General features: G+C 36.9%; 1 protein-coding gene, 1 long non-coding RNA gene and 1 other non-coding gene across 3 annotated transcripts; 2 read left to right on the top strand and 1 right to left on the bottom strand.

Moving 5' to 3' along the window:
* Nucleotides 1–877: 877 nt before the first annotated feature.
* LOC128284232 (uncharacterized) lies at nucleotides 878–2,558 on the top strand. Its single transcript, XR_008274609.1, has 2 exons — nucleotides 878–1,122; nucleotides 2,040–2,558. It is a non-coding gene; the product is annotated as an uncharacterized LOC128284232 (long non-coding RNA).
* Nucleotides 2,559–4,038: 1,480 nt separating this feature from the next.
* On the top strand, nucleotides 4,039–10,574 carry LOC108472073 (disease resistance protein RPV1-like). Its single transcript, XM_017773588.2, has 5 exons — nucleotides 4,039–4,592; nucleotides 9,387–9,678; nucleotides 9,862–9,939; nucleotides 9,981–10,121; nucleotides 10,242–10,574. Exons 1-5 carry the CDS (start codon nucleotides 4,039–4,041, stop codon nucleotides 10,572–10,574), a joined length of 1,398 nt encoding a protein of 465 aa, XP_017629077.2.
* A 4,227-nt stretch (nucleotides 10,575–14,801) lies between these two features.
* LOC128284787 (small nucleolar RNA R71) lies at nucleotides 14,802–14,903 on the bottom strand. Its single transcript, XR_008275210.1, has one exon. It is a non-coding gene; the product is annotated as a small nucleolar RNA R71 (small nucleolar RNA).
* Between the last annotated feature and the right edge of the window lie 835 nt (nucleotides 14,904–15,738).

Genomic DNA, 15,738 nt, shown 5'->3' with positions numbered 1-15,738 from the left:
CTCATGATTTAGAGTTGGCAAGACCGATATTTGCACTTAAGATTTGGAGACATTACTTGTACGGAGAAAGGTGTATTATATACACGACTATAAGAGTCTTAAGTATTTGTTGACTCGAAGGAGTGAACCTTAAGCAAAGGAGATGGATTGAGTTGCTTAAGGATTATGACTGCTCGATCGAGTATCACCCAAGCAAGGCTAATGTGGTAGCCGATGCTCTAAGTCGTAGAGTCAGATTCGATCTAAGAGCAATGTTTGCTCGTCTGAGTCTGTATGATGATGGAAGCCTGTTGGCTGAGTTGCAAGTGAGGCCAACCTAGTTGGATGAGATTAAGGAAAAATAGTTGAACGATGAGTCTTTGGTCGCTCGTTTTCAACAAGTTAAGGAAGGGGAAACTTCTGAGTTTGGGAGCCAGAAGAGACGATGCAACAGCAATACCCTCATCTGTTTGGATTAGGTAAATTTCGAGGACGAAATTTCTTTAAGGAGGGTAGAGTTGTAACGCCCCAATTTTCGGGAATCCTGTGACTGTTGGCATAGGTTTAATTATGTTAGTGGGCCTCTAGAAAGCCCAAGCTTAAGATAGAACCTGGTAATTTTAGTTAATTTTTGTTCCATAAGAAAAAGGGGGTGAAATTATGAAATAGGACCTATGTGAAAATGTTTGAAAATGCTATAGGCTAAATTGAAGTGACCAAATAAATAGGAGTGCAAAATAGGAGGATTTGCATGACAAACCTCCCATTTTACATGAAGTGGCCAGCCATCATGTTGTTGTAGACAAAATGTGCACTTGATATCCATAATTTATGGTACAAATTGATACAAATTGATAATAGGTTATGTAAATGTTCAATGATAATAGGTTAGGTAAATGTTCCATGATAATGGGTTAGGTAAATGTTTCATGATAATGGGTTAGGTAAATGTTTCATGATAAGAATTCCATGTCTTTTGTATTAAAGAATTAAATGGATGAAATATGAAGTTTTATTAAAAGAAAAAGGGGTGAAAAGAACAAAGTTTTGTCCATCTTTATTCATCATAGCTGAAAGTTAGAGAAGAGAAAGGAGAGGAGAAAGCTCTTGAGTATTTGGTCATTAGGAGGAGGAAAATTGACGGTAAGTTCTTGGTACCTTGCTTCTATTTTGAGGTTCATGAGTTCTTCTTGATTCTACCTTAACTCTTGAAGTATATTTTGATTTTTAGTTGTGTTGTGAGCATTTGGTCATGAATTAAAATGAAGGAAATGGTTGTTGTTTCATGTTCTTTTGATGAAAAATGGAAGATATGTGAAGTTGAGCCAAACAAATGAGCATGCATGTGCCTTAGATGTTAAAGGGAAAAATTAGCTAACATGTTGTGCTTTAAAATGATGAAATGGAGATTATACTTAAGTAAAATCATAGATATGTGATGATTGATTGGTGATATACATGTTTAAATAACATGCATGCAAGGTATCTGTGAAAGAGTGATTTGATAATAAATCTGCTTGGGACAGCAGCAGTAACGTGACTTTGGAAAATCACCATAAATTGTGGGAGATGAATTAGAAGCTGAATAAATTATGTAATTAAAGCTTATTGAGTCTAGGTTCTAATGAAATAAACAAGAGCATATTTTGAATTCTGTACAATGAGAAATTTGATTCGTAATGAAGAGTGGTCAGATTAGTCAAACGGTGAAACATGGGAAACTTTAAGAAAAATCTGGTATTGATTGGCCATACAAAAAAATTCTGAAAATTTTATGGATAGAAGATATATGAGTCTATTTTCAGGGAAAATTAACGGAACTTGATTTGGAGTTTCGTAGCTCCAGTTATAAATGATTTAATGATTGTTGCTCAGGAAGACAGCTTTCAGTGAAATTATGATTATGTGGTAAACATTGACAAAAATTTGTTAATGAGTTGCTTATTGATTTCTTATAAGCTTACTATGATCTGTAGGTGTGGTTGGCCGAATATTGTAAGGGGTTAATACGTAGTTTGTATTTGAATAGTAAGATTAACGTGTTAGTAATCCAATTGTAGGCGGTTCGTGTGTGGATCTCGTCAGCATATCGTCGCAAACAGGTGTGTAACTAACACCCTCTTTCTTAGTCTGGATCGGCAAAAGTCGAAAAGCCAAAATGCCGAAAACCGGTATTTTGTAGATTTGCGAGTGTGCGAATGCTCGTGAGGTAAATCGATTAATGTTTTTGGTAAGCTGCAAAATTTGGACTGCAAAGTGCATGATTTCTGTGCCCTCGATATTTTTGGGCTTAATGGGCCAAAATTGGAATGATGGGCCAACGGGCCCAATTCGGTAAGAACCCTCGGTAGTGATTCTGTTAGTACGTGAAAGGTAGGAATATCCATGAAAAACCTTAAAATAGATAAATTACTGAAATACCTTTAAAAGTGAAAAATTTACAGTTTTACCCCTAGGAGATAAATTACCGAAATACCCATAGGGTTAAATTGACCTAAATGCATGTTTGACTGTTGTTATTTACTGCATGCCATGTTGTTATTATCTGATGCATGGGACTGGGATATTGACGGAGGAAGTACTGAAAGTGGCTTGTCCACGTACTGGAGGCTTTGCCTCAATTTATCGTTAATCGAGCAAAGCAAAGGCTCAAATCAGGAGTGTTGGGTGGGTGGGTTGAGCTATTCCCACATGGAGTGTATGGCTGGTACGGTGGAGTGTAGTGGTTGGTGGGTTGAGTAGTCTCCCAAATGGGCTTGCATATGTTTACTGATGTTGCATGTATTTTGAAATGGGCCTATAGGCCATACTGTTGTCTGAATAAGGGGCTAAGGCTCAGTTTATTGTAATCTGAAAAGGGCTCTGGCCCAGTACCACTGTTACCTGAATGGGCTTAGGCCCAATAGGCTTGAGTGACTTGGGCTTTGAATGGGTTTTCCTTACATTAATGAGTTTCCCCAAACTCACCCTTTTATTTTCATCCACGCAGAAATCCCCAACCATAGTGGGCTTGGAGTCGTGAGGGAATTCGAGTGGCCACCCGCTCGAAAGTTTGATTTTCTTCCGTGAACTGGACATCTTTTATTTACGTTTGAAGTTTTGGGTTTTAAATGTAATAAGGCCGCTTAATTATTTTTGATGGTTTTAATATGTATTACTAAGATAGGTATTACTTATTTTAACTGTTGAAATTGGATAGCTTTAGCGCGTTTTCAAAAAAACAACAATTGATTTCAAAATAACACGACAACAAGCAAAGCTTCCGCAATGAAAGTATTTTCTAAAATTAATCACTTTTCCTAAAAATGACTTAATCAAATCGGTTTCCTAGAAACATCCATGACGTTAAGGTGTGGAAATGGCGGTATGCATGTCTAGGATTGGATCCGAAGGAGCTTAGTATTAGCGATCCGATGGACTCACCACCTCTTTTCCGGTTTCCTACCTGGTGCACAGCTTCCATTCACTTTAACCCTTAATGAATTAATCTTTTGAACGTCAAGTACGATTTTCTGGACTTAGAATGGAAATTTTTTTTTAACGTTTTTGATGTGGCATGCCAGATCCGGCCATAACTTCTGGGCCGGGTTTGGGGTGCTACACTTTGCCTCTCAAATTGTGATGATCTCAATTATCTTTCTAATGAGCTACGACTTTTAGATTGGACAGGATATCCTTTAAAATCATTGCCTTCAACCTTCCAACCAGACAACCTTATCGTACTTTTTTTACCATATAGTCGCATTGAACAACTATGGAAGGGAAATAAAGTAAGAATAAAATTCATACTATCTTTGTGTTTAGCTTATTTTATTATAAATAGTTAAAATTTGAATAAGATAAATAATAATAATAATAATAATAATAATAATAATAATAATAATAATAATAATAATAATAATAATAATGATGAGATTTATTACATTTTCTCTTTTCTCTCTAATCTGTTATTGTTTTCGACAGCCCTTGTATAAGTTGAAAATAATCAGCCTTAAGGGGTCCCAAAACCTCATCAAGACACCAGACTTCACAACAGTCCCATATCTCGAAGTTTTGATTATGGAAGGTTGTACCAAATTAGTAGATGTTCATCCATCACTTGGAGTGCTTAAAAGACTGAAACTCTTGAATTTAAGAGAGTGCAGAAGTCTTAGGAGTCTTCCAACCAAAATTGGAATGGAATCCCTTGAAACTTTAATTCTTTCGGGTTGCTCAAATCTTGCAAGGTTTCCAGAGATTGATGGGAAAATGGAACATCTAAAAACTCTTCATCTTTGTGTTTGTTGTAAAGTTGAATATTTTCCAGAGAATTTGCAGCAAGCAAAATTTTTGGAAGAGCTTGACTTGAGTAAAACAGCCATAAAAGAACCACCCTTCTTCATTTCTCAGTTGAAAAATCTTAAAATTTTATCTTTCGGTGGATGCAAGGTTCCGTCTAAGTTAAAAAGAAATCTACTTTCTCTTTTCAAGGCAAGCCAAAGAGGAAGGATGAATTCCATAGCTCTAACGCTACCTTCATTATCCGGTTTGAGTTCATTAACAAAGTTGACTCTAAGGGACTGCAATCTTGGTGAAGGAGATATTCCTGGTGCTATTTCTTGTCTATCCTCTTTGTGAAAAATAAAATAGAATAAAATAAATAAAAATAAAGAACACATAAATTTTACGTGGAAACCCTTTCGGGAAAAAAACCACGGGCAGAGGAGAAGAAAATTCACTATGTCGAAAAATTTTTTACTCAAATACAAGAGGAATAGACTATGTCTATTTATAGGCTTGCAAAGCCATATTCTAGTAGGATTGAAACACCTTATCCTAATCAATATAAAATAGATGGAGTTTAATAAGGTTTAAAAACCTTATTCTAAAATAAAATAAAAGAAGTCTAGTTCTATATGGATTTTACTTTTATTTTATTTTCCATCGTATTTTATTTAAATAAGAATTTGGGTCACTTAATTCTAACAATCTCCACCTTGACACAAATTCTCAATGAACAAGTTCTTCATCGCGAACTTTCAATAAACAAGTTCTTCACCTCTTCCAAAAAACCCCTTAAGGGTTTAACTTCAACAATGAACACCAACCAAGTCTAAGCAATGCTCAAACTTGGTTATAGGAAGTGACTTAGTCATCATATCTGCAGGATTTTCATGAGTGCTAATTTTGCTCACAACAATATCACCACGAGCAATAATATCACGAACAAAATGATACCGAATATCAATGTGTTTTGTTCTCTCATGAAACATTTGATCTTTTGTAAGAAAGATGGCACTGATCGTCACAAAATCTTGTGCTGATTTGAAGGTCTTCATTGAGTTCACTAAATAGTCCCTTCAACCAAATAGCTTCTTTACAAGCCTCAAGAATCGCCATGTACTCGGCTTCGGTGGTAGACAAAGCGATCGTAGTTTGCAAAGTGGCTTTCCAACTAATTGCACAACCTCCGATTGTAAAGACGTAACTGTGAGAGATCTTCTTCTATCAAGGTCTCCAGCAAAATCAGCATCAACATACCCTATAACTCCATCTTTAGTTCTTCCAAAGCGTAAGCAAACATTAGTAGTGCCTCGTAAGTATCTTAAAATCCATCGAATCGCTTTCCGGTGTTCTTTACCAGATTCGCCATGTATCTCGCTAAGCTGACCGATGCATATGATAAATCGGACGTGAACAAACCATAGCATACATGAGAGATCCTCTGCACTAGAGTATGGAACATGTGACATGTACTCAATCTCATTATCGATTGAGGAGATAAGGCCGATGAAAGTCTGAAATGGTCGCTAAAGGAGTACTAACAGCTTAGCACTCGCATATTGAACTCGCAAAGAACTTTCTCAATGTACCCTTCCGACTTAGGTACAATTTACTTGCTTTTCTATCTCGAGAATCTCCATACCAAGTATCTTCTTTGCTGGTCCTAAATCTTTCATCTCAAATTCTTCACTTAGTTGGGCTTTAACCTTTCTTATCTCTCTTTTATCTTTTGCTGCTATCAACATGTCATCAACATAAAGAAGTAGATACACAAAAGAACCATCACTGCTTTTTCTTAAAGTAGACACAACTGTCAAAACTACTTCTTTTGAAATCATGAGAAGTCATAAAGGAATCAAACCTCTTGTACCGTTGTCTTGGTGATTGTTTCAAACCGTAAAGGGACTTTTTCAGCAAGCAAACATAGTCCTCTTTTTCTGAGACTATAAAACCCTCTGGTTGTTGCATGTAAATATCTTCCTCAAGTTCTCCATGCAAAATGCGGTTTTACATCTAACCGCTCAAGCTCCAAATCATGCATGGCAACAATACCAAGCAAAGCTCGAATCGAACTATGCTTAACAACTGGAGAGAACACATCTGTGAGGTCCACTCGAATTTGATCAGTAACCCTTTGCAACAAGCCTTGCTTTATATCCGGGTTCTTCAACTCCGAGTCCTTCTTTCTTTTAAACACCCATTTACAACGAACAGCCTTTTTACCTTTAGGAAGTTTTACAAGATCCCATGTTCTGTTTTTGTGGAGTGATTCCATCTCCTCTTGCATAGCAAACATCCACTTTTCGAGTCTTCACGACTAATCGCCTCGGAATAATTAAATGGCTCTTGATTCGCATCTATATCTTCAGCCACATTTAAAGCATAAGCAACTAGATCAACCTCGGCATACTTCTTTGGAGGTTTAATTTCTCTTCTTGTCCTGTTTTTGGCGATAGAGTATTGCGGTGAAGAAGCAACTCTATTCTCAATTTTTGTCTTGGCTTGAGGAGTTGATTCGTATTAATCGATGCTCCACCGCTTTTGGTTTTCTTTATTGGAAGAGTCTTTAAGAGATAAGTTAGGTAGCATAGCGGTTTCATCAAAAACAACATCTCTCGCTAATCACAACTTTTCTATTTTCAGGACACCATAACTTATAGCCTTTTACACCACTTTATAACCAAGAAAACGCATTTAATGGATCTCGGTTCCAATTTTCCATTATCAACATGAGCATACGCAGACACCCAAAAATCTTTAAATCGAATAATTAGCAGGATTACGGACCATACCTCTTGTGGAGTCTTTTCTCAATGGCAACGAATGGAGATCGGTTGATCAAAAACATGCGAGAGGTCGCTTCGCCCAAAATGACTTGGTAAGTTGGCATTTGACAACATACATCGAACCTTCTCCATGATCGTTTCGTTCATTCGTTCTGCAACGCCGCTTTTGTTGTGGAGTATGACGAATCGTCAAGTGTCTCATGATCCTTCGACTTGCACAATCTATTAAACTCATCGAGCAGTAACTCTAAGCCATTGTGCATGCACGGAGGTATTTTATCTGCTTTTCTGTCTGCTTTTTCAATCATAATTTTCCAAGACTTAAATGTGGAAAACACATCGCTTTTCCGCTTCAGGAAGAACGCCCAAACTTTTCTGGAAAAATCATCAATAAAGGTTAGCATATAATTAGCTCCACCTCTCGAAGGCACTCTGGACGGCCCCCACAGATCAGAATGGATATACTCCAACGTTTCCTTCGTGTTATGGATTCCTCTAGTGAATCGAACTCTCTTTTGCTTCCCAAAAACACAAGTGCTCACAGAAATTCAGTTTGCAAATTCCTTGCCCATTAAGAAGTCCTCTTTTGCTTAATTCTGCCATGCCATTCTCACTCATATGCCCTAGGCGCATATGCCAAAGTTTAGTAATATCATCATCTGACAAGGAAGAGGAAGCGACAGCTGCATCACCGAGAATGAGAGAACCTCAGAAACATATAACTTGGCAATCTTTCTTTGCCCTTTCATCACAACAAGGAACCCTTTAGAAATCTTTAAAACCCCACTTTCAGCTGTGTATCTGTACCCTTTTGAATCAAGAGTACTCAACGAAATTAAATTTTTTTTCAATTCTGGAACATGCCGCACGTCACTAAGTGTTCTGACAACTCCATCAAACATCTTAACTTTAATTGTTCCAACACCTGCGATTTTACATGAAGCATTATTTCCCATCAAAACAACACCTTCAGATACTGTTTCATAAGTTGTAAACCAATCCCGATTGGGACTCATGTGGAAGGTGCAACTGAATCAAGTATCCACCTCGCTTACTTTAGAATCATTGATGAAGCAACTAGAAGTTCACCATCGCTGTAGTCTTCTACAACATCAGCTTCACCGAATTTTTTTTGGCTGTTTTCCCTTTTGATTCGCAGCCTCCCTTTTAATCTTATTTTGTAGCTTATAGCACTCAGATTTAATGTGCCCTTTCTTCTTGCGAAGTTGCAAGTTTTACCTCTGCTTGAAGATTTCGATCTACCCTTAGATTTACCACGAGGATTCCGTTCCTGTGTTCTACCACGATCATCATCAACATTCCGGTCTTGTCTCCCACGAACAATGAGACCCTCTCCCTGAGAGTTGGGTTTAACCACAAGATGCTTCATCTTATCATACGAGGTTAAAGAATCATAAACCTCATCAAGCGTGAGAGACTCGCGGCTATATAAAATCGTGTCTCTAAAGGTTGAATAAGACAGGGCAACGAACAAAGTAGAATCAACCCTAGATCTTCCTTATCATCTTGAACCTCCATGGCCTCCAAGTTTGAGAGAATTTCTTTAAACACTGTTAAGTGTTCGTGTATGACGCACCTTCCTCCAAACGATGAGCATAAAGACGCCGCTTCATATGCAACTTGCTTGTTAGAGTTTTCGACATACATATTTGTTCTAGCCTCTTCCATAATGCGTGGCGGTTTTCTCTTTCATCACATCCCGCAAAATTTCGTTGGACAAATGCAGATGTAATTGTGTTAATGCCTTTCGATCCTTACGCTTCTTCTCTTCATCTGTTAATGTCGAAGGCATCTTATCTATCCTAGCGGGGCATCCTCTAGATCCATCTGCAAGAAGCTGCTTGCATCTTAATTTGCCACAACGCAAATCTGGTGTTGCGATCCAACAATGAATTTCATACTTCAAAGACGCCATTACCGTGATCGAGATGAATAACCGGAAGCTCGATACCAATTTGTGAAAAATAAAATAGAATAAAATAAATAAAAATAAAGAACACATAAATTTTACGTGGAAACCCTTTCGGGAAAAAAACCACGGGCAGAGGAGAAGAAAATTCACTATGTCGAAAAAATTTTTTTACTCAAATACAAGAGGAATAGACTATGTCTATTTATAGGCTTGCAAAGCCATATTCTAGTAGGATTGAAACACCTTATCCTAATCAATATAAAATAGATGGAGTTTAATAATGTTTAAAAACCTTATTCTAAAATAAAATAAAAGAAGTCTAGTTCTATATGGATTTTACTTTTATTTTATTTTCCATCGTATTTTATTTAAATAAGAATTTGGGTCACTTAATTCTAACACTCTTTGACAAATCTTGATCTTAGCGGTAACAATTTCAACAGCATACCAGCGTCTCTTACTCGACTCTCCAAGCTTGAAACTCTTATATTGTCAAATTGCAGCCTGTGTAATATTGGTGAAGGAGATATTCCTAGTGATGTTTCTGGTCTAACCTCATTGAAATTTCTTGGTCTTGATGGTAACAATTTCACCAGCATAGCTGCGTCTCTTATTCATCGTTCCAATCTTGTATATCTTGGAGTGTCAAATTGCAGTGAGCTTGAATGCTTGCCTATGCTTCCAGCAAGGATGGCAATTGATTGGAAAGATGATAGGGTTTGCTTTATAGCCACTAACAGCTACAAATTGACTGAGAAAATTAGTGCAATAAAATTGCTGAAAACATATATTAAGGTTGATTGATCTCTCTTTTTTTTCATGGTTTTAGTTACAAAACTACAGATATTTTATTTTGCAGGCATTTGCAAATTCAAGAACGACTGATGTTTTTATTTGCAGGCATTTGCAAATTCAAGAAAAAGATTTGATGTTGTTATACCTGAAATGAAATCCCAGAATGGTTCAGCCAACAGAGAGGTGGCTCTGTAATTGACATACCTTTGCCTCTCAAAATTCAGAATGACAGTCAATGGATTGGAGTTGCTTTCTGCTGCATTTTCGGCGATGATGATGGTTCCGAGATAAAGGTTATCGGTGGTCCAACTTATATCCATTCTACATATTCTGGACAATCTAGTAGTAATGGATCTGTTTTTCAAGTTAAAAATAGTCGAAGGGTCGATTTCAATTTCCTTAATTTTGATCGACGACGCATAACGAAGGACCACCTTTTTCTTCGTTATTTGTCCCGTAAAGTATTTTATCCATTATCCTTAAAGGATAATTTTGAAACCAAGAATTTATCGCTTGAGATGTCTTTCCAATCTTCTCCAAAAAGGTATCCTTCTGTTAAGGTGAAGAAGTGTGGTGTTAGAATAATGTATGAGAAAGATTTGGAAGAAATAAAAGAGGTGCAGTACCATACCACTCATTCTTGTCCAAACTTGGAACATATCCATCGTCACTCTACTGAAAACGATGGATCCGCAGGCAGCACGTCCCTTGTAAAACGAAAAAGTGATATCGATGAAACAGGGGAAGAAGGGCCGCAGCCTAAACGGATGCAAAACATTTTCAATTTTATAACTGGCCGATCATGGAAGGAGGAGTAAGTGTGGTAGACTGCTTCACTAGCCTTTTCAAGAACTTTTCTCATATTTAGTTAGTTTTATAAGTTTCTGTTTTACTCCTGTTATTGTTTGATGGTACAAATAGATTCTTTTTTAGTATTCTTTATATCCGCAACTTTGATTGATGTGATGAACTATAAATATATTGGTGTTCATAATACGAACATGAAATTGATACTGAGAGTTCTAAATCAAAGAAGGCAAAATGCATTTTGGAATTAAAAGTTCAATATTTGGATATCATTTGGAAGTAGAATAAAATCCTTGATATAACTTTTCAGCTTTCTAGTCCATTGAATGGGCGTCCCAATCCCAAAGAATTCAACTTTTGAAACCTTCGATTGAGATGCAAAAATCATGTCCCTGAAAACGGGGCTTTTGATTAATGGTTGAAATATTTTGTACAGCGACTATTACAAATGAGGATTCCAACTCCAACAAGAACAAGAGGGCTTCCAGGGCTTTTGCAGCACACTCTATACAATTGTTGTAAATTTACAACAACTTTGGCCTTTGAAGCTGCAAACCGCTCTATCACCAAATATTTTGAATTTGGATCCTAATTCCTTAAAAAAAAAACATTTGTATGATGAGAATCTTCAATTAAACTTCACCCACCATAAGACACAAACGACTCTGTAATTGTTAATGGAGGAATGGCGTTGTTTCTATCACTTATTAACTCATCATTCGATCCGCCGGTGAATTCTCGAGCTTTAACAACAGAGCTTAAGTCAACAGGCAATGAGGCAACACCATCCAAATATGATTCCACGCTGGACGTGCTAGGCCTAGCTACTGCCACCGGGTGCGAGCAAAGCAACCCAAGCTTGATGATATTTGTAAATATGGAAAACTTCAATTCTAAAAAAACACGAAAGCTTCAAACTAAAATTGACAATTTTAAGGTTCGCCTTCAAATCCACAGAAAAATAAGGTTCAGGAATTGGTTAAAAATTGATACCTCCTTAATGTCATGTTATCAAAAATTGATATTTAAAAATGCAAAATCCAATATTTAACTATGATCCCTTTAAGTATTCACATAAAATAAAATGATTTTTTTTAGTGAATTAAAAGTTTGAATTAAAAGGACTTTCTGTATTTCTAGTGTCCGCAGAAACTTTTTCTCTCTGTGAGGATAACAGGGATGAAGTTTGTCGAAATGAAGACCGTTTTACCAAGAAAGTACGGTCTAAAGAACAAGGTAGTTGACGATATCGTGGTGGACAATGTTTTGAGTCCAAATAATTAGATATCATGGAAAGAGAATTAATGGGGAAAGGATCTGTGGGATCGAAGAGTGGGGCCATTGCCCCAGGGGAAGATGACTTGGGTTTTGTCAAACGAGATATCAAGAGATCATATCTGAACGGTATTCCTTCTACTGAAGTTGGCCTGCATGCAGCACATGCAGCACATGAAGTAGCCAAGAAGCAGAACAAGCTGGCCGAGCCATACATGTTGCAGTTGAAGACAATACTGTTGATTTTGTTACTTTAAATTAACATTTTGTAACTTAGTTTGTTTAGAACTAGGTTGGTAATGTACTTGATGTAATTTTGTTGACATTTGAGCTGATAAATCAGCTTTACAAAGTGCGCAAGTATAGGTTATCAAGTTTCAATGTAATTAGTGGAGGTAGTAAGTGATTAGGTAAAATTTGCTTATTTTTTGACCAGCTTATGTCTGGTATATGTATTGGCATTATGCTATTATTCAATGTTAATTAAAATTATTATAATTCATCATCAAATACTCTCTAATTTCCTTGCATTCATTTTGTTCTTTGAACTCAATTCTGTTTCTTGTTTACATAACAAGTATCGAGCCTTGTTGCTCAAGCTTCTGTGAACCTTGACTGTTTCTTGTCCAAAATCGAATGGGTATCTAGAGCAGTATTCTCAGTGGACCTGTCATACTTTTCAACCATTAAAGCCATGTCTTTCATTCGGATTCTCTCCAACAGCACCACCAGTCTTCAATAGAGAAGGTTACCACATATGGGTAGTCAAAATGAAGACCTACCTGCAAGCATTCGATTTGTGGTAGGTTGTCAACTCAGATGTTGAACCAGCACCTTTAAGAACCAATCCAACAGTGGCTTGAATCAGGCAGCATGCTGATGAAAGAACTAAAAGGCATTGATAAACCGTAATATATACATATTTTTACCCCATGCTTGGCATATTTATGGATGATTTTTCCTTGATTTTATTCAATTCAATACTTCTAATCCTTTAAATTCATGTTTTACACTTACGTGAGCATAGGAAGGCGAAAAGAGCAAGAAACGGGCCAAAAACAGACAAAATGGGCCTAATTTAGCGTAGCACACGGTCTAGGCACTTCTACACGGGTGATCCACACGCTTGTGTGTGACACACGGGTAGACCATACTCCCGTGTGTCATGGCCATGTCGACATTAAATCAAGTCAAAATTGCACACAGCCTGAGCACCTTCACATGGGTGTGGCACATGGCAGTGTCCCTGTCGAGCCTAAGTCTAATTCTACTCGGAAAAGGCTAATTTTGGGCAAATTTGGGCATTCCAAAGTATATTTAAAGACCCTAGAAGAGGATTAGAGGGACGCACAGAGTAAAAGGCAGAAAATACTCAAGGACAGCCATCAGAATCACCTCTGAGGCAAGATCTACATCAAGATTGAAGATTTCCATCCAATTTCCTAGAAGTTATTTGGGTTTCTTTATGTTTTGTTGTTTTCCAAACTTTGAGATGTTTTCCATTATTATTATGAACTAAACTCCCTAAATACCTAAGGGAGATAAAACCTAAGACGAATCTTATTATTATTTGAGTTATATGATAAATACTTATTCTTATTATTAATTGTGAAATTAACCCTTGCTTTAATATTCCAAGTTATTAATTCAGGTTTTTGATGTGCTTATTCAGTGGAGCAAAAGTCCTTGTTTAAGAGTAGATCATTCACAATTAAGCGGAGTTGCATGCAATCCTAGAGATAGGACGACATAAGTCTGTCGGATTAGAGTCAAATCTAATAAGGGAATCTATAGATCGAGTTAATGCGGCAATAGGGGTTTTAATTAGAAAGAGATATTGATTAATCAACCTAGAGTCAGTTGTTTTTAGTCTCGAAAGGGATATTAACATAGATCAGGGGTTTCTACGGATTAAGTCAAGTGAATAAATCGTCTAATTCAAAGGTAATAAGTGAAGTCTAGGTGGATTCTTCCTTGGGTGTTGTCTTCTCCATCGTTTTTCTAAAAAGTATTTTCCAACTTTAATCTCTGTCGCAATCTTAATTAATTAGATAATTAGATTTAAATAAAACATTCTCTTAATTTTTAGGCTAGATAATAAAAAAATAATAATTACTAGTACTTTTAGTCCTCGTTGATACGATATTTCCAATCTCACAATAACTATACTGCTGTTCGATAGGTGCACTTGCCTTAGTCGAATTTTTAGGTAGTTTAGCGACCAGTAAGTTTTTGGCGCCGTTGCCAAGGATTAAGATATTAGGAACGCTTAATTTTTATTACTTTAGAAATTCTTTATTTTTATTGTAATTTAATCTTATTTTTAATTTTTCTTAATTACTAAATTTTTTTTTCTTACTTCTGGCAGGTTTTTATAGTTTATGACTAGAAGAAACCCGTCAAGACCTCTACTTTTCGACAGTGAAATTGAAAGCACAGCTCACAGAAACCAAAGAGAAATAAGGCGAAGCCTACAATACATAGAAGAAGGGCAAGATGACGATATTCATACCACAACTGAGGAGATGGATAAAAATTAGAATAATCCGTTACCTCCTGTGGTTGCTGCAAATCCAGTAGATCAGAATCCTGCTCGTCGTATTATGTATGATTATGCTAAACCTAATTTAACAGGAGCTGAATCGAATATCGTTAGACCTGCTGTTGCTGCAAATAATTTTGAACTGAAACCTATCACAATTCAAATGATACAATAGTTTGTTCAGTTTGATGGTTTTTAGGACGAGGATCCAAACACTCATTTAGCGAATTTTCTAGAATTTTACGACACCTTTAAGATCAATGGCGTTTCTGATGATGCCATTCGCCTTCGGTTATTTCCCTTTTCATTGAGAAATAAGGCTAAACAGTGGTTGAACTCGTTTCCACGAGGGTCAATCACCACTTGGGAACAACTGACCGAAAAATTTTTACTTAAATATTTTCCACCGGCTAAAACGGCTAAATTGAGGAATGATATCTCTTCTTTTGTGCGGATGGATCTAGAAACTCTTTATGATGCATGGGAGAGATACAAGGATAAGAAGTTTCCCTCACCATGGGTTACCTCTATGGCTATAGGTTTAGACTTTCTACAACGGTGTGAAGCCCTCAACAAGGCAACTTATCGACACAGCCGCCGGTGGAACTTTAAACAATAAAACACCTAAAGAGGCTTACGAATTTATCGAAGAAATGTCGCTGAATAACTATCAGTGGCAAGTCATGAGAACAAAGCCAACAAAAGCAGCTATTATTTTCAATCTCGATGCGGTCACTATGCTATCCAATCAGGTAGAACTTTTAAATAAAAAGACTGATGGTTTGTATGGTTCTACTCAGGTACATCCAGTGATGAGGTGTGATTCAAATAGAGGAGGAGTACACAATACAGATTATTCATCCTTCAACCCTAGCTCTGAGGAGGAACAAGTCCACTATATGGGTAATAATTCTAGACCTCAAAATAACCCGTATAGTAATACTTATAATGCAGGTTGGAGGAGCCATCCTAATTTCTCATGGGGTGGTCAAGGAAATCAAAGGCCACAACATCCCCCAGGCTTTCAACAACCACCTTTCCAACAAGAGAAGAAACTGAACCTTGAAGAGATGCTCACAAAATTATCTCGGTGTTAGAAACTCATTTTCAGAATACTGAAATAGCACTTAAGAATCAGCAAGCGTTGATTCAAGGGCTCGAAACTCAAATAGGACAGCTTGCTAAGTTGATTTCTGAACAACCACAAGGTGGCCTACCAAGTAACACCGAAACTAACCCAAAGGAACAACTTCATGGGATTACTGTTTGAGATGAAGAAGGGTTAGTTGAACCTGCACCAGAACTAAAGCAAGGACTTGTGGTAAGTAACAGTAAAAATGAGGTGAACCACAGTAAGC

Source organism: Gossypium arboreum, chromosome 11 (assembly GCF_025698485.1).
Source record: "Gossypium arboreum isolate Shixiya-1 chromosome 11, ASM2569848v2, whole genome shotgun sequence".
NCBI classification, from domain to species: Eukaryota; Viridiplantae; Streptophyta; class Magnoliopsida; order Malvales; family Malvaceae; genus Gossypium; species Gossypium arboreum.
The sequence above is the reverse complement of the archived record's forward strand: the minus strand, read 5'-3'. Positions and strand labels throughout refer to the sequence as shown.

Bases quoted from the DNA above. Each gene is read 5' to 3' on its own strand.
- LOC108472073 (XM_017773588.2), top strand. From the start codon at position 4,039: ATGGAAGGTTGTACCAAATTAGTAGATGTTCATCCATCACTTGGAGTG. The intron at 9,679-9,861 runs GTTTGCTTTATA...TTTTATTTGCAG, and splicing joins TTGATTGGAAAGATGATAGG to GCATTTGCAAATTCAAGAAA. The intron at 9,940-9,980 runs GTGGCTCTGTAA...CTCAAAATTCAG, and splicing joins ATGGTTCAGCCAACAGAGAG to AATGACAGTCAATGGATTGG.